Consider the following 24390-nt stretch of genomic DNA (forward strand, 5'->3'; position numbering starts at 1 on the left):
CTGGCACCGCAAAAGCCACTGCAGTTTATTGATTTAAAGCGACCGGCTAAATAGCCGATAACTTATACCGGAATATCGGTATAAGTTATCGGCTATCGGCCCAGAGTATCAATATCGGTCGATACCTAGTAAATATGTCGATCCCTTTCCCCGACTGACACGCCCCTTTTTTGGGTTTTCTTAGCAAAATGGAGAGTTAGTTGGTTTTTTTTTTCAATTCTGGCGCAAATTCTGGCGCAGAACCCAAGACAAGACATGTCGGGTTTGCAATAGTAAATTAGGTCCATTGTGCAAACTGCCGGCGCTAGGTCTGCTCAGGAATGCACCGTCTCGTAGAAAGCTGTGCATTCTGTGCGGAGTCTTGCAGACACAGAATTTGGAATTTTTGTGCCGGAAACATCTGGCACATAAATTCCGCCATGAGTACAGCGCAACTGAATCCTGTTGATTCCAACGGCACTCTGCTGCAGTGGAATTTCTGTGCCGAATTACTGTGATTAACATGGTCATGTATTTTGTTGTGGTTTACAGGTGCTTTTATTTGTTTTATTTTTTTCCAAATGCTCAGTGACTGCTTGCTTTTTATTTTTTATTTTTATATATTTTTTATTATATCCCCCATTAAAGCCAATGAGAGGTGGAAATTGTGGTGTATTTTTTTTGTTATGGCTTTTTTGCCTGTGTGTTCTTATCCTTTTGGCACCTTCCTTCTGCAGTTCTGTGTTCTTGTTGTCGCTGTTTCGTATAGTTGACAAGTTGTAAGCTGATATTTGGTGGATTGTTGCTAAAAAAAAATATTTTTATTGCTTTGTGCAGGTGAAGCAGCCCCCAGAAGTTACCATCTCATTGCGCCCTCAAGGTAACGAGTTTCACGTCCAACTGGACCTTTGGGTGAAATGTCCACAGATGTACCCTGATGTGTGAGTATTTCTATATGAGCTTTCTAGTACATTTTGAAATAGAAAAAGTGCTGGTAATGCAGGGCTTGACAAATTTTGTTTTGAATCTAGGAGCCAACAAAAACAGTTAGGAGTCAGCATGCCAGATGTCATTAGCATCCCTTCATTTCTCCCTGTGTGTCACAGTGATTATTGTCCCCTCATCTCTCCTGTGTGTCAGTTAATGCTGTCCCTATTTCTCATCGTGTGTTAGTCCTCTTAGCTTTAAAAATGTGTCCAATGATCAGCAGCAGAGTAGAGGTCTGTGGTTTGCGCTTCAGTGTCACCTGAGTAGTGGATGTAACCGGACTGCCACAGCCAATTGGTGAGCTTGGCAGTATAGGGCATGACCGCCTGGGACGCTGCGGCATTCACCTGGCGTTCGTTGCTGACCACTGGCAAAATGGGGGATCCCGGTAGGAACGGAAGTGGAGAGAAGAATTTTTTTTTTTTTAAATATCTTTTATAATACATGGACACTTCCTATTAGAAAAGACTAACTTATACCTCCGCACCACCACAAAATTCTTAATGGTAACCTGGCTCTTGGGATCAAGCCCTATGGTAATGTGTAGGTGCCAAATCTTAAGCCACTTAAGAGCTGGTGCTGTAGGACTCCTGCTAATGGGAACGGTGTTCCTGAAAAATGTGCAGGAACTCAGTTCCCACGCGTTCCTGCAGAACTTGAGCCCTGGGTGTAAACGATCAGAACCCAACAAATAAAAACTTTTAACATGTCCCTGCACCATGTTAAAAATGTTTTATATAATAATGGAAAATGTTTCAGAGTATTTGTACACGCTTTTGCAGTGTTCATTGGAAGTAAGTGTCAGGAGGATTCACTGACAAATGCCCTACCTATACCTCTGACAGATGCCACTGTGGAAGCATACATCAAAGGTTTCCAGAAAAATGTAATAACTATATTATACCATTATATGCTGGACCATAGGAGGCCAAATGACACTTATGACCTCAATGACACACTGGACTTATGGACCTGGAGCTTTATTTTTGTATACAGCAAGTAGACACTGCAAATACAGTGGTAAAGTAGCCTATAATGAGAATTCAGACACCTGCATAGAGTATGCCATTTAAAGGGGTATTCCGGGCAAAAACCTTTTATCCCCTATCCTTTGGAGGGGATGTCTGATCGCGGGGGACCCGCCGCTGAGACCCCCCGCGATCTCCCTGCAGCACCTGCATTCTATGCGGGGACTGCGTCTCTACTTTCGGAAACCTCCGGGCTATAGACATGAATGGAGGGGGCGTGACGTCACATCCCCAGCCCCATAAACCTGGAGGTTTCAGAAACTGGAGATTCAGCACCTGCATAGAATGCAGGTGCTACAGGGAGATTGCGGGGGTCTCAGCAGCGGGCCCCCCGTAATCAGATATCTTATCCCCTATCCTTTAGATAGGGGATAAAATATTTTTGCCCGGAATACCCCTTTAAAATTGGTATGAATTCAGAAAGGCTCAGCACTGGCCTGTTTTGCAGAAGTGTCAGGTAACAGGACGTGTTTCGGCCAGATGACTTCCTCTGCTGTCCCACCGAAATGCGTCCTGTTACCTGACACTATGGCCGACATTTATCATTGTCTTTAGACAGTTTTCTGTGTCTAGAAAAAGCGTGAAAAAAGCGCAAAATTTTTACCTGCACAAAAGTTATGAAATGCTCTGCAACCATTTAATACATTTGGTGCTCCTACACATTACCAGCACACAAAAAAAAAAGGTGTAGAAAAATGCTTCACTTACACCTACAATGATAAATACCCCTCATGTGAAAAAATATTAACCTTTTCTGCAAAACTGGTGAGTGCTGGGCTTTTCTTAAAGGGGCATTCCAGGAAAAAACATTATTTTTTTTTATATATATCAACTGGCTCCAGAAAGTTAAACAGATTTGTAAATTACTTCTATTAATTTTTTTTTAATCCTTTCAATAATTATCAACTGCTGAAGTTGAGTTGTTGTTTTCTGTCTGGAAACAGTGCTCTCTGCTGACATCTCTGCTTGTCTCGGGAACTGCACAGAGTAGAAGAGGTTTGCTATGGGGATTTGCTTCTAAACTGGGCGGTTCCCGAGACACGTGTCATCAGAGCGCACTTAGACAGAAAAGAACAACTCCACTTCAGAAGCTCAGAAGTACTGAAAGGATTAAGATTTTTTAATAGAAGTGATTTACAAATCTGTTTAACTTTCTGGAGCCAGTTGATACATATATAAAAAAAGGTTTTTTTCCTGGATAACCCCTTTAATTCACATTGATCTCTTTTTGCAACGCGTGCCGGCCACATTTAAAATTGATAGGTGTGGTGTCTTTGTATGGAATCTCTGCCTAGCTGGCTCTCTATTATCATTTATAGGAGTTATAACCTTTATCATTCTGTTCTCAGGGTCCTGGCAAAGGTACAATCTGCTTTCTTATGTTCTGAAGGAAAGTATTGACACTCAATAGTTGTGACTAATCTGTTTTCATATTACAGCCCACCTGAAATAAAGCTGAAGAACGTGAAGGGTTTATCAAATGAAAATGTGAATTCCTTAACTTGCAGTTTAGAAGAACTCGCCAAAACACTATGTGGAGAGGTAGGTCAGAAGGGGCTAAATTGGGTATATGAGAACAATATGGAGGGTAGGGAGCTCGACCACAATAAAAAGGTGACATATATTAGAGTGCCAGATGGGTACTAGTGTGAAAAGTTGCGTACCCAATGCAACCTGTAGAGCAAAATATACAAATAAAGGGGGACACTTTCCTCAAATCTGGTCTTTCATAAGCTCACTTATGGGAGCATACAGCAATATTGAAATAATAATGTTAGCAGTCGGATATATAAAAATATAATACAATGTGGATAGGAAAAAGTATTACCGTATTTATCGGCGTATAACACACACCCCCATTTTAACAGGGAAATTTATGTAAAAAAAATAAAATGTAAAATAAATGACTTGGACTAAATGCCACATCATCCCCCCAACTTCGTTTTCTTCTGCACCTCAGTTTGGTCCCGTCCCCTCCAGTGCCACATCATTGCTTCCCTTTTATCAGTCCCTGTGCCACATTTAACCCCTCTCACCGCCACCCCCCATGTCTCATCATCCCCCCCCATGTCTCATCATTTCCCCCTGTCATAGACCACCACTAGCCATACAGACATTAAGCATTTAGTGCCTCCCCCACCATAATTTCCCCCTGTCTCATCATCCCCCCACCCTGTCTCATCATGTCCCCCATCATTTCCTCCCCCTCATCATTTACCGTCGCATCACCCCCCCCCCCCAGTGGTCTTCAACCTGCGGACCTCCAGATGTTGCAAAACTACAACTCCCAGCATGCCCGGACAGCCAACGGGGTCTTGGGGGCTGCGGTTAAAAACTTAAATTTAAGTTTTAAAAGTGCATGTTATACGCCGATTAAATACGGTATTTATTACAGCGGTGTGGAAATTTTATAAAAAACTACTTGTCCACGGGACTAAAATGGAGCAAAATCTACTTGTCCCTCATGACGATCCACTTGTCCGGCCAATTTTCGCTTTTACGCTTTAATTTTTTCCTCCTCGCCCTATAATAGCAATAATTACCTACTATAATGATACCTTTTAATTTTTCAATAACATATTCTCCGAAACAAAAAAAAAAAAAAAAAAAAAAAAAAATATCTATATATATCTCAAGGGAAGTGAAATTGAAATAGTAAAAGATAATTTAGCTGATTTGGTGGTTTTCTTTTCTGCGCCATTTACCTTGTGGTCAGATAACGTGTTAGTTTTATACTTTAGGCGCCTGATTACAGCGATACCAGATTTGTATCGTTTACGTCATGTTTTACTAATTCTGAACTTTTTCAAATTTTTTTAACCCCTGTAGCTTTATTTTTTTTCCGCATACCAGGCTGTATGAGGGCTCATTTTTTGCGCCATCATTTTTTTTTTTTTTTTTTTTATCGGCACCATTTTGGTATTGATCTGACTTATTAATCACTTTTAAACTTTTTTCTTGGATATTATAAAAATTGCAATTCTGTGGTTTAATATTTTTTTACATTTACCGTACGGGATACATAATGTTATATTTTAATAGGTTGTACAATTACGCACGAAGCGATACCAAATATGTTTATTTTTATTATGTTTACATGTTTTCATATAGGAAAAGGGGGTGATTTGAACTTTTAACATGGAAGGGTCTTCCATGCAGCGGTCTTCAAACTGTGGCCCTCCAGATGTGGCAAAACTACAACTCCCAGCATGCCCGGACAGCAAACAGCTGTCCTGGCATGCTGGGAATTGTAGTTTTGTAACATCTGGAGGGCCACAGTTTGGAGACCACTGGGTTAGGGTGCGTTCACACGTAGTAAATGGAGAGTAATTCACGCTGAAAAATTTACTGGCGGAAATGTTTTTTTTCTTGCGGCAAATTCGCGTCCAGTTTGTGCGGAATTGCGCAGGGACATAGGGAAGAAAGAAGTGAAGGGTTTCTCAGCCATTTCTGCGCAAATTGCGCATGAATTCCGCACAAATTGCGCGCAAATTGCCTGCGAATTCCGCACGAATACGATGTCAGGCGGAATTTTTTTTTACCATTGACTTCAATTGATTTCTGCTAGCGGATTCCGCTTAACCCCTTAACGACGCAGGACGTATATTTACGTCCTGCGCTGGCTCCCGCGATATGAAGCGGGATCGCGCCGCGATCCCGCATCATATCGCTTGGGTCCCGGCGCTAATCAACGGCCGGGACCCGCGGCTAATACCACACATTGCCGATCGCGGTGATTAACCGCCGCTTCTAAAGTGAAACTGAAAGTATCCCGGCTGCTCAGTCGGGCTGTTCGGGACCGCCGCGGTGAAATCGCGGCGTCCCGAACAGCTGATCGGACACCGGGAGGGCTCTTACCTGCCTCCTCGGTGTCCGATCGATGAATGACTGCTCCGTGCCTGAGATCCAGGCAGGAGCAGTCAAGCGCCGATAACGCTGATCACAGGTGTGTTAATACATGCCAGTGATCAGCATAAGAGATCAGTGTGTGCAGTGTTATAGGTCCCTATGGGACCTATAATACTGCAAAAAAAAAGTGTTAATAAAGGTCATTTAACCCCTTCCCTAATAAAAGTTTGAATCACCCCCCTTTTCCCATAAGAAAAATAAAACAGTGTAAAAAAATAAAAAAAAATAAACAAATGTGGTATCGCCGCGTGCGTAAATGTCCGAACTATAAAAATATATCATTAATTAAGCCGTACGGTCAATGGCGTACGCGCAAAAAAATTCCACAGTCCAAAAAAGCTTATTTTGGTAACTTTTTATAACATTAAAAAATGAATAAAAAGTGATCAAAAAGTCAGATCAAAACAAAAATCATACCAATAAAAACTTCAGATCACGGCGCAAAAAATGAGTCCTCATACCGCCCCGTACGTGGAAAAATAAAAAAGTTATAGGGGTCAGAAGATGACATTTTTAAACGTATAAATTTTCCTGCATGTAGTTATGATTTTTTCCAGAAGTGCGACAAAATCAAACCTATATAAGTAGGGAATCATTTTAACCGTATGGACCTACAGAATAATGATAAGGTGTAATTTTTACCGAAATATGCACTGCGTAGAAACGGAAGCCCCCAAAAGTTACAAAATGGCGTTTTTTTTTCGATTTTTGTTGCACAATGATTTTTTTTTCCGTTTCGCCGTGCATTTTTGGGTAAAATGACTAATGTCATTGCAAAGTAGAATTGGCGACGCAAAAAATAAGCCATAATATGGATTTTTAGGTGGAAAATTGAAAGGGTTATGATTTTTAAAAGGTAAGGAGGAAAAAACGAAAGTGCAAAAACGGAAAAACCCGTTAAGGGGTTAAAGAATGAACATGTTCTTTCTTCAAGCAGAACGGAATTCAGCGTCGGAATTCTGCTAGAAGTATTTCCGCAGTGTGAACAGGACAGCGGAAAAATCAAGTCAATGGGCAGAGGAGATGTGCATTAATTTGGAGCGGAGAATTTAAGAGGAATTACTCGAGTAAATTCTTCTTAAATTACTCCGTGTGAACGCACCCTAAATGTGAGCCTGCTCCATACTCCCCTGTGAGCTCCGCATGCAGTCTCCCCGTGCAGACGTGCGTCCGCTCCTCCCCCCCCCCCCCCCCCCCCCCCAGCTCTCCGAATCTACAGCTGTGGGGAGTGAAGGCAGAGGACGCAGGTCTGCACGGGGAGAAGTAAGCCACGCCCCCTCATCTCCCCCCGCACGTCTGCAGAGCAGGGGAGAGAAGACAGATACACAGCTTCTCATCTCCCCTGCTCTGCTTCGGAGGACACAGGCTGCAGAGTATGGAGTGGGCAGGAGTCGGCAGCCCGCTCCATACAGACTGCAGAGGTCCGGACGACTTGTCAGGTCCGGCCCTGCTTGCCCGAAGCCAGGCTAAGGGCCGGACAAATTCACCTGCCCAGCGCCCAAAACTGCTTGTCCCGGGCGTCGGGCGATAGGAATTCCACATCCCTGTATTAATAAAACAAATATATATTGCATTATCTGCAGGGCCCTTGCAGAAAAGCTAGTATTGTAAATGAGTATAAAATCCAATAAAAGATAAAGGATAAAACTTATGTAAAAGTCTATATCATGCAACCTATAGTACTGTATAGCCTCTATGGAGAGAATGTGTGCAGGCAATGCTCATACCTTAAATGCAATGAGCAATAGGCAAAGTCCGTAGTATTCAAGTCTATGTAGGTTGTGTAGTTACTATGTAACAGTAGAGATGCTTTTAGTCCATAGAGTAACTAGATGATTAGTTATAAGGCTTTGTACTAGTAGGACAGTTAGTCTAACCAGTCTTGGCGTGGTCCCGCAGAGCTCTCTCTACTTACCTGTTGCGGCTTCAAGCACGGACGCCTAGTCGCTCCTGTGTTTGCGAGTTGTCAGCGCCGGCGAGACAGGGGAGAGGTCTGCTGTCCGGCGTGTCTGTGAATTGTTTTGTGTGCTGTGCGCACCAGACGAGTATAGGTAGCTGTGTCTTTGCTTCGGTGTGTGGCTGTAATAGATTGTTGTATAGAATAGGAAGGGATGCTAGACGCGTTTTGGGATCTGCTGGATCTCTTTTTCAATAGCGATATGCCAACTGCTAGGGTGTGCAAAACTTATATATGTGTTGCTCGTAATTGATTGGGCCATTTTGCATTTAGCAAAACCTGTTCTGCATCAGAACCAGGATTGCTCAGGGATAATGTTGCATCCGATCCCTGTATCAGATCATGGCCAGGAATGGATCTCTAAGGGCTTTACACACACACACGCACGCACACACACACGTATGTATATGTATATATGTGTGTATATATATATATATATATATATATATATATATATGTATATACATATTAAGGTGTATGTACATATAATCAATAAACTATATAGAAAATAAAAAATATAAAAGATAGATAATAAATATTAAATAATATAAAAATGAATATATATACTACCACGAAATATGTACGTGATGATGTATTCATATTCCTGTGTGGTGAATATAGTATTGTGTGGGTGTGTGTATATAATAATATAATATTGTGTGTATGTATGTGTATATATAAGAAAATAACGGAAGAGCAGCACAACCAAGGCAAAAAGGTCTTTGCGGCAATCACTGGGTGCAAGCAGTTAGTTGGTCCCAGTCACGGACCCAAAATAAAGGATAATGCAGATAGTCGCAGCACTCCAAAAATGTGAAAAAAATCAGGTGGCTTTTATTCCATACAAAAACAAGAGCAATGTTTCGGCTACCAGTGCAGCCTTTTTCAAGCATGTGAAGTGACCACAATGAGGAGTTTAAATACACAATCCAAATTGAACAATCAAGTGTACAATAGAATTCAATAAACACATATTTCATTAAAAAAAGTGGATAATGCACACTGTATATGTCCATTGTAAATGCACCTTTTAAGTTGCAGCTGCTTATCTTCAGTTTTCAGACTTTTTTTAATTATAATTTTTTTTTTTTTTGCTTTTATTAAATACTTTGCTACTGATCATATGTTGTGGCCCCGCAGAATTGACTCCTGTCCTTGTCTTCGGTCCAGGTGATGATTTATCAGCTTGCGGACCACGTACAATCTTTCCTAACTGAACATAACCACCCACCTCCCAAATCCTTTCATGAGGAGATGCTAAAGAACCTACAGAGACAGCAGGAGAAAATCGCTCTGGAAGAAGAAAAAAGAATTCAAGAGCAAAAATGGAGAGAGGAGCAAACGGTAAGGCAGTAGGAATGCATGCTGTCAGTCGTGCATTTATTTGGGCAAACTTCCCTACCAAGAGCTGTCAAAAGGGTGCCCCCGAGCACAGGAAAGATGATCTCTCATTTTACTACAAATTTGTCTAATCTGCATAGAGCCTAGAGCAGTGTTTCCCAACCAGAGTGTCGCTAGCTGTTACAAACACGAACAAAGAAGAGAAAGTGTAACACTGAAAAAACATCAGCGCACCAGTATTTATGATGCAATTAAGACAACACTTTATTAGATACACACAATCCCCTACAAAAAACTACATCTGTAGTGCTAGGAAGGGAAAACAATAAAATCAATTAAAGGGTACCTCTCATCAAATAAACTTTTGATATATTTTAGATTAATGAATGTTGAATAACTTTCCAATAGCATGTTAATGAAAAATAGGCTTCTTTCTATTGTATTTTTCCCGATCAGTCCTGTCAGCAAGCATTTCTGACTCATGCTGGAGTCCTAAACACTCAGAGCTGCCAGCCTGCTTTGTTCACAGCCAAACAGGCTGTGAACAAAGCAGGCTGGCAGCTCTGAGTGTTCTCCTTTGTGAACAAAGCAGACTGGCAGCTCGTAGTGTTTAGGACTCCAGCATGAGTCTGAAATGCTTGCGGACAGGACTGGTAGGGAGACCCCTAGTGGTCATTTCTTCAAAGTGGAAAATTTAATAGAAAGAAGCATATTTTTTAATAACATGCAATTGTAAAGTTATTCTGCATACATTAATCTATAAGATATCAAAAGTTTTTTTTGATGAGGCACCCTTTAAAAATAGACTCTGAGAGCCTAGGCACAACCCTACGGAGGAGCCATGAACCCCCTCACCCAGAACCTGGCACCTGCCCAATGTAAACTAGCTAATATTGCACTCTATTCAGAAAATATGCATGACATAAATACAAGATGCAATCAAGACAACACAGTTAATTAATAATAATGGTGTATCCAAATAAGCAATAATATCAGCAGTGTAAACAACATCACTATTACTCCCCAACTAACATTGCCACAGTCCCGTTATACTTGCATTCATGTAAATTGCATAGGAAGCAAGCGTTCCATACTGGATGGCGAAGCCAAATAGGTGATGGTTATATGCATGAGGACGGGCCATAAGAGACCCCATGTGTTCTGTCACTGCCAAGGCGACTTCTTCAGGAGTGTTGTGCTGCCAAAGACCCTTCCACATTATATATATCCTTATCTTAAATAGAAATACCTTGCAGATGGGAGCCACGCCATGCCCTGCAGCTTGGTGCGTCTTAGCGCACAGTAATCACTTCCGGTCTGTGTGTGGTGACCTCACTTACGGTGCCAGTGATACGTCGGGATGAATGTACCACATCACGCCATAATCTGTGCGCAACGCATAGCAACCGGCGCGTCATGCGCAGTGTTACCTGATCATAGATTCACATCACGTGAGTGCATCTATTATGCCATGTACAAGAGGTCCCTGACCTGCAGTATCGCGCGTGCGCGATATTATGTGCACCTCATAGTTACTCGCCGACGTATGATTACACAGAATACGAAATATGTTTAAAAATGTTAAATAGTAAGTAATATCATGATGTATTCAATAAACAACAAGAAATACAGTTCAAGTAGTAATATATAGTCTAAAACCGCATCAGGCACCACCTATATTAGATAAATAATTATTCATATTCATATATTGTGGTTACGGCGTATATGTTAATTACAAATGAGATCTATAGCGACGCATCCCATAATAATATTTTATAACCATGATAGTGTGGTTACCGCATATGCAGACAAGGGTGGTCCACAGCGGCGCATCCCATAATAGTATTTCACAAATGAGATCTACAGCGACTCATCTTATAGTGATATTTTATAGTAATAATATAATGTAGTTACAGCATCTGCATACCAAGGTGGTCCACAATGGCGTATCCTATAATAGTGTTTCACAATGGCTATCCATATTGTTTGCTACGCCCAGTAGTTGCAACATATATAGGGTTATAATGGATGACATTCAATGGCGCTTCCGCTTACATTATACTTTATAATTACTTATTATTGTTATAGTCAAAAATGATGATGTACCAAGTAATGTCAACCATAATAACCCTATAATGATGATTTCCATATGTGATTAACCGTAGTCTATGCATGCAACCACTACGGTTAATCACATATGGAAATGAGCATTATAGGGTTATTAATTTTATTATTAAACTTCTTTGTTCGTGTGTGCTTAACCCCTTAAGGACTCAGCCCATTTTGGCCTTAAGGACTCAGACAATTTAATTTTTACGTTTTCATTTTTTCCTCCTCGCCTTCTAAAAATCATAACTCTTTTATATTTTCATCCACAGACTAGTATGAGGGCTTGTTTTTTGCGCGACCAGTTGTCCTTTGTAATGACATCACTCATTATATCATAAAATGTATGGCGCAACCAAAAACCACTATTTTTGTGGGGAAATTAAAACGAAAAACGCAATTTTGCTAATTTTGGAAGGTTTTGTTTTCATGCTGTACAATTTATGGTAAAAATGACGTGTGTTCTTTATTCTGAGGGTCAATACGATTAAAATGATACCCATTATTATATACTTTTATATTATTGTTGCGCTTAAAAAAAATCACAAACTTTTTAACCAAATTAGTACGTTTATAATCCCTTTATTTTGATGACCTCTAACTTTTTTTTATTTTTCCGTATAAGTGGCGGTATGGGGGCTCATTTTTTGCGCCATGATCTGTACTTTTTTTGATACCACATTTGCATATAAAAAACTTTTAATACATTTTTAAAAAATTTTTTTTAATAAAATGTATTAAAGTAGGAATTTTTGACTTTTTTTTATTTTTTTTCGTTCACGTCGTTCACCGTACGGGATCATTAACATTTTATTTTAATAGTTCGGACATTTACGCACGCGGCGATACCAAATATGTCTATAAAAAATGTTTTTTACGCTTTTTGGGGGTAAAATAGGAAAAAACTGACTTTTTTTTAACTTTAACTTTTAAATTTTTTTACATTTTTTTTTACACTTGAATAGTCCCCATAGGGGACTATTCATAGCAATACCATGATTGCTGATACTGATCTGTTCTATGTATAGGACATAGAACAGATCAGTATTATCGGTCATCTCCTGCTCTGGTCTGCTCGATCACAGACCAGAGCAGGAGACGCCGGGAGCCGCACGGAGGAAGGAGAGGGGACCTCCGTGTGGCGTTATGAATGATCGGATCCCCGCAGCAGCGCTGCGGGCGATCCGATCGTTCATTTAAATGGCGAACTGCCGCAGATGCCGGGATCTGTATTGATCCCGGCACCTGAGGGGTTAATGGCGGACGCCCGCGAGATCGCGGGCGTCGGCCATTGCCGGCGGGTCCCTGGCTGCGATCAGCAGCCGGGATCAGCCGCGCATGACACGGGCATCGCTCCGATGCCCGCGGTTATGCTTAGGACGTAAATGTACGTCCTGGTGCGTTAAGTACCACCTCACCAGGACGTACATTTACGTCCTGCGTCCTTAAGGGGTTAATTGTACACTGATCACCACCCATACATTTATTAACATTGATTTGATTGAGCCCCCATTTTCCTTTCTCCTGTTGCTAGCTGTTGCAAAACTACAACTCCCAGCATGCCCGGACAGCCTTCGGCTGTCCGGGCATACTGGGAGTTGTAGTTTTGCAACAACTGGAGGCACCCTGGTTTGGAAACACTGGCCTAGACTCTCTCGGTATGAGAGTATGCAGAATCATCTACATCATGCTGGGAGTTGTAGTTATGCAACAGCTGGAGGCACCCTGGTTTGGAAACACTGGCCTAGAGTCTCTCGGTATGAGAGTATGCAGAAGCATCTACATCATGCTGGGAGTTGTAGTTATGCAACAGCTGGAGGCACCCTGGTTTGGAAACACTGGCATAGAGTCTCTCGGTATGAGAGTATGCAGAAGCATCTACATCATGCTGGGAGTTGTAGTTATGCAACAGCTGGAGGCACCCTGGTTAGGAATCATTGGCCTAGGTATTAGAGTAGGCAGACGCGTCTACAGAATGGACTGCTCAGACTGGAGGAGGTAAGGCTTCAAGAAGTGGGACCCTACATGTCCTTGCTTTTTTGCCAAGAGATGTGATTTCGCTATATTACTGACAGCTTTACATGTAACATACACTGTCGATTTAAAACCCCTTAACGACAATGGACGTAAATGTAAGTCATGGTGCCGCAGGTCCCGGCTGCTATCAGCAGCCAGGGACCCGCCGGTAATGGCGGACATCCGCGATCGCGCGGATGTCCACCATTAACCCCTCAGATGCCGTGATCAATACAGATCAATACGCAAAAAAACAGGCCCTCATATGGGTCTGTGGATGGAAATATAAGAGTTATGATTTTTAGAAGGCGAGGAGGAAAAAACGAAAATGCAAAAATAAAATTAGTCTGGTCCTTTAAGGGTTAAAGAGGTTTCCGAAGATTAAAAGTTATGCCTTAGCCACAGAAAAGGAAATAAGTAGCTGACTGGCGGGGGTCCGACTAAAGGGACACCACTTATAACAAGAATGGAGGTCAGTTTTCCCCTGAATGAGTGGAGTGAGAGCAGGGCTTTCTCTGTCAACTCTTTATTTGTTCTGTATGGGGCTTCTGAACTTTACGGAGTTCAGTGCAATGCTGGGGGGCTGGGGGGTAGGGGGTGCTTGACCTCCATTCCTGGGATCTACCTTTAATAGATCAGTTTTAATTTTGGGATATCCTCTTTAAAGGGATAATCCACCATAAGGTTATTTTAGTACTTACCTTCCAGAACTGGGTGTTTCCTGTTTGATTTTGTTCTCTAAACTACACATCCCACAGTTCCATGCTTGAAAGTTTGAGATCACTTTCCTTCCTCCCACTCATTAGCCACCCCACCCATTTGAAACACAGTGGCCCAGTGAGAGAAAAAATGGAGTGATTGAAGTGAAAGCCGAGCTGTGATTGGTCGCTGTGGGAAAATCCCTCCATTTTTTTCTTTCACATAGATTGATAAATCTGGTTCAGTGTTTTCTAATCAGGGGGATTACAGCTGTTGCAAAATTGAAGCAGGACAGGCTCCCTCTGATGTCAGATCTTGGCCGCAGTGCAACCTGGGAAATCCCTAGAGCTGAGTAATTTTGTATGCTGTTAAAAATAAATATTGGGGCGATAATCACAGAAGAATTGTGAGATCATCGTCACACGCAGGTACAGACGCTATATTATGAACTACACTAACTTTACAGCCCCTGTAGCATAGTCAAATAAAAAAAATCCTGGAATACCCCTTTAATTTGTTCTACTACTGATTTCATTTAAAGTGAACCTGTTTATGCTGATAAAGCTCTGGGGTAGCAATTAACATGTAGAGCCAACACACTATGTCTCTTTGTCATGCCTTTGGTTACTTATTTTTCTCTCCCTTTTTCTGACAGAGGCGTGAAATCCTTGATGAAATCAGAAGAAGGGAAGAAGAGAAAAAGGAAGAGAAACGAAGGAAAGAGATTGAAAAGCAGGTAACCATTTTGAAGATAAATTTCAAGTATTAAATTCACAGCATATCACTGCAGTCAAAGAAAATTATACCTGACTGTAAGTAGATATGCTTAAAGTATAAGCAAAAACCTTTTGATCCATCGGGGTCTGGATGCTCGGACAACCACTGATCATTTGAATGAGCCAGGAGAAGCATGTGACTATTTACTTCACTCACTGTGATCCATGTCTCATTGCAGGAGACGGGCTCTATAGACTTAGAATCGGGCTTGTCTCTCTCAGCAAACAGGCGTGTGCATCTCATGACTTGTTCTAATCATTGATGAGGGTATGAACACTCAGACCCTGACTGATCAAAACTTTTTGATATGTGTCTGTGACAAGAAGAAAAAAGTCCAACAGCACAAAATAGCGGTACGTCTAGTTACTTACAAAGCGAAATTATTGTCCAGCACCAGGATGTGGATAAAAACGGGTTTCTTTATTCAATGAAGACAGCTACATACATGAAATCTCTGACGCGTTTCACGCTTTCGCGCTTAGTCATAGAGTGGCATACAACACATAAGAACACATATATATACTAAAATTACTTCTCACCAATTGGTGATAAAACAGATGGAAAATACGAAACGGATTCGGTATATTCAAAAAACATGTACTGGATTCACCAAAAATAAACATTGTATTGTGGATGCAGTGTGAATAACATTCAAGGCACAAGCGAAAACTGCGACAAATATATAGATTTATCAGAATGAATATATATATAATATGTAAAAAAAAGAGAGATTTTTCCCTTTACATATAAAAAGAATTGCAAAAAAATATATATATTGCACAAACCGCAGGAAAAATCGCATGTGTCTGAATATATGCCACAGTGTCCAATACCATATTTAAGCAGGGACCATTATCAAAATAAGTGATTGATAATATGAATAACGACACATTCCTTTTTATATATCAAACACCCAAATGGGAAGTAGAAATTAATATGTCATAATCAAATCCAATCTATGATTTAAACCTGTTGGGTGTCTGGTATTCAGAACAAATATCCAGTAAGTCTCCCTGTTTAGTAGTTTTCTACGGAGATCTCCTCCCCTAATGTTATATTTAACCTTTTCGATACCCATAACTACAAGAGATGTAACATCCCCTTTATGAATATCTCTAAAATGTTTGCTCAATGCTGAGATATTGAATTTATCAGTACGGACATCGGAAATATGTCTCCTAATTCTTTCTTTTAAATGGTTGCTATTACAACCAACATATTGTTGGCGGCAGACTGTACATGCTGCCAGATAAACCACCGATGATGTATTGCAGTTCACAAAGGTCTTTATAACATATTTTCTACTCGTAACATACGATTCAAACTCCTTACTAACCTTCATATGTGAACAAGTAACACATCTTCGGTGGCCACATCTCCAGTTTCCCGTGCTATTCAACCAAGTAGTGGCTGAAACACTGTCTGTATTACTACTAAAGAGACTGGGTGATACTTTAGATCCTAAAGACGGTCTAGTTACTTACTACCTGTCAGCCTCTTACCTGAGCGCTGACATCTTCCAGCTACGCCGCTGTTCTTTACACTCTCTTTTCATGTGATCAAGTCACATGATCCTTCCTTCTCGCGCATGCGCGCAAACTTAGTAATATATAGAACCATATACATCTTTGTGCGCCTGCATCCCAACTTTAACGCCGATCTCCTAGAAATCTTTTACTGCGCCTGCGTGCTCTTCAATATAGCTCTTTGTAATATCTGTATAAAATAAATGCTAAGGGTCATGCGCAATTCACTCATATATTAAATCGCTAAAACTTGCTCATCATTATTGTAGTATTATTGTAGTAAGTATTGATTAACATTATAATGCTGTTATATCAATCAATTTTGTTAAGTAGTTGACACCCATAGATTCTATAAGGTATCATATACTTTAATCAATGCAATAATTAATTATTGATGACGAATCATCCTCATTCTGATATATAGCGTAAAGCATCTTAACCCCATTAATATTATACAAACCAAGATGCAAACAAATATTGTTAATAAATATTGGTCAGTATTATAATGCTATTGTATAAATCATTCTTGTTCGGTGAATAACACCTCTAAATTCTGTATAGAATCTCCTTTACTCGTGTTACATATATTAGGATCAGTGCTAGAATTAATTATTGATAATGAATCGTCCTTATTGTGATGTAGAATAAAGCATCTCAACCCTATTGGTATTGCATAAACCAAAATGCAAAAAGGTATAGAGCATCAACGCTCCTCAATAAAGCATCCAGATAAATATTTCTGTCATATCTGGAATGGGCTCGTACGCTCCCACAGCCAATTTCCAAAAAATAAAAAATATAAATGCACTGTTGTGATTTAATATCAACAGCTGGGATGCAAAACGGGGAGAAGTGAAGTGTCACATTATATAATATATTCTCTCAATCATTTATTCAAGAAAGGCAGCAAAAGAAAAATCTTCATTGAGTCCCGAAGGCGTCACACTCCTCAAACGATGTATCCACCTTGCCCCTTCTCTCAAAATATTCCTATCTATATCACCCCGTCTAGGGTCTAGATGTAATTGGCATAGACCCACAAATATGATCTCTGTGATATTGTTATGTTGTAATTGCATAGGATGGAAAACTGGAGTGTCCTTCTTAGTGCGAATACAACTCAAATGTTGAGAAATACGTCTTCGTAATTCCTGTGTTGTTTTACCCACATAGATTCTCGGGCAGGTGCATATAACAATGTAAATCACGTTTTTGATACTACAGTTGACAAACTGTCTGATATCATACATCCGAGAATCCATGGAGTTGGTAAAATGTTTTTTTATTTATATGGACAAAAGAAACGGTGTCCGCATGGGTAACAGCCAACCGTTTCTCTTCAGGCACGTCTCCCTTGTGTCTGGGGTATCAAGATGACTATGGACCAACTGATCACATAAGCTGGGTCAAACTTATCCCAACTAGGGGTCCTAGATCTCTATCATTGGATAAGAGGTGCCTACTTTGCGTATCCATGGGTATCCATCACAACACCCTATACATCGTATCCGTTCCGGTTCTCTTATGGGTGTTGAAGTGGAAAGCATGGCACCGCTGTCTGTTGTTCGAGCACGTAGGTATACCTTTTTTTTTAGATGTTTAATAGGGTATCCTCGTTGTCTAAATCTCTGGGACAACTTTCTACTTTCTTCCTCAAATTTCGTCTCCGCCAAACAATTGGGTTGTGCACTTAAGTTTTGTCCCAAAGGTATACAGGACTGTAGCCGATCTTGATGCCAACCACTCCAATCCATTAAGCAACATGAGTAAAGGTGATACCTTATAGAATCTATGGGTGTCAACTAGAGATGAGCGAACTTACAGTAAATTCGATTTGTCACGAACTTCTCGGCTCGGCAGTTGATGACTTATCCTGCGTAAATTAGTTCAGCTTTTAGGTGCTCCGGTGGGCTGGAAAAGGTGGATACAGTCCTAGGAAAGAGTCTCCTAGGACTGTATCCACCTTTTCCAGCCCACTGGAGCACCTGAAAGCTGAACTAATTTATGCAGGATAAGTCATCAACTGCCGAGCCGAGAAGTTCGTGACGAATCGAATTTACTCTAAGTTCGCTCCTCTCTAGTGTCAACTACTGACAAAATTGATTGATAGAACAGCATTATAATGTTAATCAATACTTATAATAATAATGATGAACATTTTTTAGTGATTTAATATGAGTGAATTGCGCATGACCATTAACATTTATTTTATTCAGATATTACAAAGAGCTATATTTAAGAGCACGCAGGTGCAGTAAGAGATTTCTATGAGATCGGAGTTAAGTTAGGGACGATCATGTGACTTGATCACATGATTGGAGATCGCAAAGAACAGTGGCACAGCCAGTAGATGTCAGCGCTCAGGTAAGAGGCTGACGGGTAATAACACGCTCCTATTGGTTCACAGTTTGACAGGTACATCTGGAGCGGACTGATGATTGGCTCTTATCCCAGAATGTCTTGATTGGTTAGATAATTAACACTATTGCCGCAGCCTGATGACATCCCTAAACCTAGCACATAAAAGGCCGGGTGCACCATGTGGAGAGTTGTTAGCCTAAAAATCCTCCTGAGGACAGTGCTGATGCCCCGAAACTAGTTGAGGGGGGCAAATTTCATGCTTTTAATTGTATCACAGTAATCCAGTGAGCAGGGAAAACTGCAGTTCCCTATACCTGATTTACAGTGAGGTTATCCCCAACAAACCATTACATCTGGTACTGTGACCAAGGGTTTTAATGTGTATGCCACTATATTATTTTATACAGTAGACTAATAAAAGTAAATTTTTAGGGGAGTTTATCTAAGGGGATCTTGTGCCCTGGGTTTTGGTATATTGCATTATAAAGTGGTCCTTGGCTCTCCAAGGAGATCATTTGTGCTTGGTCTTACAAGATAGACCACTTTCTGTTACACATTTTATGGTGGTCTGAGAAATGGTCTCATGACCCAGCTAAAGGAATGACATTTATGGATGCAACTGAGCTAAAATGAAACAAATGACACTGCATGAGTATTCATAGCGACTGGGTATTATATGTCGGAAAAAAACTTGCACTGCTTCTTTAAATTTTAATTAATTAATTAATTAATTAATTTTATTTATTTATTTTTATTGTAGGAACGACTTGAAACTGCTAACTTGACCTGCCAGGAAAATTCGACTAAGAATTTTAATAATGCAGGGCCTAAGACCTCAACAACTAATGGCGGGCTTGCTGATCATGGAGGAAATAACCGGATTCGCACCACATCTGTTGGCCGATCCAAGTAATCTTTACCAACTCTAAACTGTTTTTTTTTTTTGAAACACTGCCATTTTTAAAGAATATAGCCTAAAATGAGAATAGTGTAAAGTAGAGCGGTGTAAAATGTGCAGAACTTTGAAAAATTGCCAAAGTGGGAACATATTCTTAGTATATGAAATATTTTATAAAGTATTATTTAATATTTTTATAATTAAACTAAATATATTGGAGTTGACAAAAGTGAACGATATAATAGGAAAATGTTGCACTAAAGTTTATATTTGGTGAAAGTGCCTTTCTTTTCCAGCTGTATGTATGAACATTACTGTATAAATGTCCCTGTCCACTGGATAGAGCCAAACATTTAGAATTTTTAGCAGCATTGATTCGCCAAGTTTCTTTCCTGTTCAATATTTTTTTTTCCAATACGCCTTTTGCTTATTACAGATAAGTAACAATAAAAGATAATGCTAGCTATAAGACAGACTGTGTCTTTATTTCTTTATAGACGTGACCGACAGCAATCTGTGTGCAGCGATGACAATGTATCTAACTACGAGATGCAAACATTTGACATCGGTTGCAGCGGTCAGTTAGTTGTACACAGGGGCAAGTGCTTAGGTGAGTTAATGTGAACCATTGTAAGCTGTCTTTTATGTACTTATGATTAGAGCTGGGCGGTATGACCAAATATGTGTATCACGGTATTTTTGTAACTTATCGCGGTTCCACGGTATATAACTGTATTTCTTTCACCCCCCCCCCCAATCATGTGACCCACCAGCACTGTTCTGCTCCCCCCCAATTAATTATCAGCCCAGCGGGGTACTATGTCACCCGCAAGCACTGCCCCCCTCCTCTTTGTTGCGGACTGCCTGCGCTGGAACTCTGTGCGCCAGTGGCTGTCCGGGCACGCTGGGAGTTGTAGTTTTGCAACAGCTGGATGTCGGCAGGTTGGAGACCACTGCTGTATGCTGTATCCCTATGCCCGGGCTGCAAAAGTTAAAGAAAATAAACTTTAACTTGCCTACATCTGCCTCACGCTGTTCCTTGGGACTGGAACGTCGGACATCCGTCAGCCTATCACCGGCTGGAGCGGTGTCCCTCCCCGGCCAGTGATAGGCTGAGCCCACTGTCATGTAAGAAGCCGGCCAGAGCTCCTTACATGACAGTGGACTCAGCCTATTACTGGCCGGGGCGGGACATCGCTCCGGCCGGTGATAGGCTGACGGCGGTCCGACGTTCCCATCCCCAGCGTAAGGCCGACGTAGGTAAGTTAAAGTTTATATTCTTTATCTTTTGCAGCCCGGGCATAGGGATACAGCGTACAGTAGTGGTCTCCAACCTGCGGACCTCCAGCTGTTGCTAAACTACAACTCCCAGCATGCCCGGACAGCCGTTGGCTGTCCGGGCATGCTGGGAGTTGTAGTTTTGCAACATCCGGAGGTCCGCAGGTTGGAGACCACTGGCGTACAGTATAGAGTTCCAGCGCAGGCGGCCCGCAACAAAGAGGAGGAGGGCAGTGCTTGCGGGTGACATATATGAGTAGTACCCCGCTGGGCTGATTATTAATTGGGGGGGGAGGGGAGCAGAACAGCGCTGGTGGGTCACATGATTTGGGGGGGGGGGGAGAGAGCAGAACAGCGCTGGCGGGTCACATGATTTGGGGGGGGGGGGAGAGCAGAACAGCGCTGGCGGGTCACATATGATTAGTTCCCCGATGGGGACAGCGCTGGGCTGATAATTCATTCATTCCCAAGGGGGAGGGGCCCAACCGGTATTGCGGTATGGGGAAAATTCATATCGTGCAGCCCAAAAATGTCGTTATTCGGTATGAACCGGTATACCGCCCAGCCCTACTTATGATTTAATGGAAGAATTAGTGTTACTTATACCGTACTGATAAATTAATTCTGTACATTCCAGGAAAGGATGAGCAACTAGGGAAAGCCATTTATAATGGGTTAGAAATTACATCTGGGCATTTTGTTGTCATTTATGAATGGGTTCTACAATGGCAAAAGAAGATGGGCAAGTTTCTTACCAGTCAAGAAAGAGAAAAAGTTGACAAGTGTAAAAAGCAGGTAAGCGGGTGCGAGTCTGTGCCAGTCTATTGTTTTACATATCTATTTGTGCTGGTCTTATGCAGAGCCATTTGACACTAACTAAAGACTGCACTTCCTTTGTATGTCCTGAATGATCTAGTGATTTAGCAGAACTGACAAGTTGCTATCACTAAGGTCATCCTGAAATGCATAGGGTGTATGTTCTCATCCAAAGCCAAAATTATGGCACCGTATACTATATATTATTATAATTAGGGATCTATGATACCTATATATAGTGTTGTTACATATGGCCCTACTATACACTCCTTATACTAAGGACAAATACAAAGGAATGGGATGGAGTAATACATTGATAAAAATATGACTTTATTGATAATTCATTACATATTAAAAACAAGAAAAGACATCATAAATAGTGTTGAGCGGCATAGGCCACATTCGAATTCGCGAATATTCGCGAATATATGGACGAATATTCGTCATATATTTGCATATTCGTAATATTCTCGTTTTATTTTCGCATATGCGAAAATTAACATATACAAAATTAGCATATGCGAAACTTCGCGTATGCGAAAATTAACATATACAAAATTAGCATATGCGAAAATTCGCGTATGCAAAAATTCGCATATGCTAATTTTCGTATATGCGAATTTTCGCATGCCAATCTCACACAGTAGTATTAGAGCCTTCTTTACATCACACAAGCTGGAAGCAGAGAGGGATGATCACTGTGATGTGTACTGTGAAAAAAAAATAAAATATTCGTAATTACGAATATATAGCGCTATATTCGCGGAATTCGCAAATATGCGATATTCGCGAATAATATTCGAATTGCGAATATTCGCGAGCAACACTAATCATAAAAAGGGAGAAAACAACTTGTGGTGGAAAAGAGGGCGTCACTCCAGAAGGTCCACAATGTATACTATGGTATTGAATACATTTCATAAGTGGCACTACTGCTCATTCTATTGCACAATCCCATAGAGGATATACCTCAACAACTATAAAGTGCCTAGAGACAGTATACATACCAATAAATAGAATCAAGGTGCAAATACAAGCGGGACCGCTGGAGAGACGCCACCCCAACGTACGTTTCGGGTTGTCCTTCGTCCCCCACGAAACGTACGTTGGGGTGGCGTCTCTCCAGCGGTCCCTCTTGTATTTGCACTTTGATTTTATTTATTGGTATGTATACTGTCTCTAGGCACTTTATAGTTGTTGAGGTATATCCTCTATGGGATTGTGCAATAGAATGAGCAGTAGTGCCACTTATGAAATGTATTCAATACCATAGTATACATTGTGGACCTTCTGGAGTGACGCCCTCTTTTCCACCACAAGTTGTTTTCTCCCTTTTTATGATGTCTTTTCTTGTTTTTAATATGTAATGAATTATCAATAAAGTCATATTTTTATCAATTTATTACTCCATCCCATTCCTTTGTATTTGTTCTCATCCAAAGGCATGAAATTACACTGAAATGTATTGCAGAGCTGCCAAGGGTAACCTGGATTTCTGTCAAGTATTTTCATCCTTGGAGAACGATTTAATTACATTCATGAAAACAGATTCGCTCAGTTCTGTGGGGCTTATTAACATCCTTTATTTATGGCGCACGTAATGTGACAATATACTGTAAGAATACAGATTTTCTGTTTAATTTAATATTATTATGATTAATAATATTTACTTTTTATCTAATAGATTCAAGGTGCAGAAGCAGAGTTTAATTCCCTCATCAAACTTAGTCATCCGAATATTGTGCATTATCTCGCCATGCGAGTTGAAGAAAATGTAGATTCCATTTCTGTCGGAATCATAGCGGAGCATGTGAATGGTTCTGAGCTCTCCTGCTTCCTTGAACAGGATATTCCCGTTCCTGTGGACCAACTCAGAATCTATACAAAACAGCTTCTGTCCGCTCTGGACTTTTTGCATAGTAATTCAGTGGTACACAAAGTGTTATGTGCCTCCAGTGTGCTGGTGACCAGTGATGGGAGAGTCAAGGTAACAGACTATAGCCTTTCCAAGCGGCTTGCTGATATCTGCAAAGAGGATGTTTTTGAACAAACCAAAGTCCGTTTTAGCGATGATGCTCTTCCAAGCAAAACAGGCAAAAAAGGAGACATATGGAAGCTTGGCCTCTTGTTGCTGTCCCTTAGTCAGGGAAAAGTAGCTAAAGAATATCCAGTCAAAGTACCCAGTGAGCTGCCTGCAGATTTTCAGGATTTTTTGGAAAAGTAAGTAAGATTTATATTGACCAGATTTTTAGGTCATAGACACATGGCCTATATCAGGAGTACTCAACTACTTTTTGTAGGGGTCCGCTTTTCCAGGTCTGCCATCCGGTGAAGGTCCGAGCTAAATGCTAGGACCTGGTTCACACCTAGCGGCTGCAGTGCCATACCAGAAATAGGCGCTGCCTGTTGTAGAACATAATTAGTACTTAATAAGTTATAATCGTTCTCCAACTGCCACACACTGTGCCCCTGGTATAATACTGCCACACACTGTGCCCCTGGTATAATACTGCCACACACTGTGCCCCTGAATATATATATAACTGCCACATACTGTGCCCCTGGTATAATTACTGTCACACACTGTGCACCTGAATATACTACTGCCACATATGGTGCCCCTGGTATAATACTGCCACACACTGTGCCCCTGGTATAATACTGCCACACACTGTGCCCCTGGTATAATACTGCCACACACTGTGCCCCTGG

General features: G+C 41.0%; 1 protein-coding gene across 2 annotated transcripts in view; it reads left to right on the forward strand.

Annotated features, from left to right (window-relative positions):
- The window catches only part of EIF2AK4 (eukaryotic translation initiation factor 2 alpha kinase 4), a 92908-nt gene that overhangs the window by 5738 nt on the left and 62780 nt on the right, over positions 1-24390 (forward strand). For both annotated transcript variants that reach the window (XM_056546558.1, XM_056546559.1), the window contains exons 2-9: positions 817-920; positions 3434-3536; positions 9031-9204; positions 14678-14758; positions 19447-19595; positions 20082-20194; positions 21500-21657; positions 23363-23898. In XM_056546558.1, coding sequence (XP_056402533.1) covers positions 817-920; positions 3434-3536; positions 9031-9204; positions 14678-14758; positions 19447-19595; positions 20082-20194; positions 21500-21657; positions 23363-23898 — 1418 coding nt within the window. The remainder of the gene's footprint in view (positions 1-816; positions 921-3433; positions 3537-9030; positions 9205-14677; positions 14759-19446; positions 19596-20081; positions 20195-21499; positions 21658-23362; positions 23899-24390) is intronic.

This window comes from Hyla sarda, chromosome 11 (assembly GCF_029499605.1).
Source record: "Hyla sarda isolate aHylSar1 chromosome 11, aHylSar1.hap1, whole genome shotgun sequence".
In the NCBI taxonomy this organism is placed as follows: domain Eukaryota; kingdom Metazoa; phylum Chordata; class Amphibia; order Anura; family Hylidae; genus Hyla; species Hyla sarda.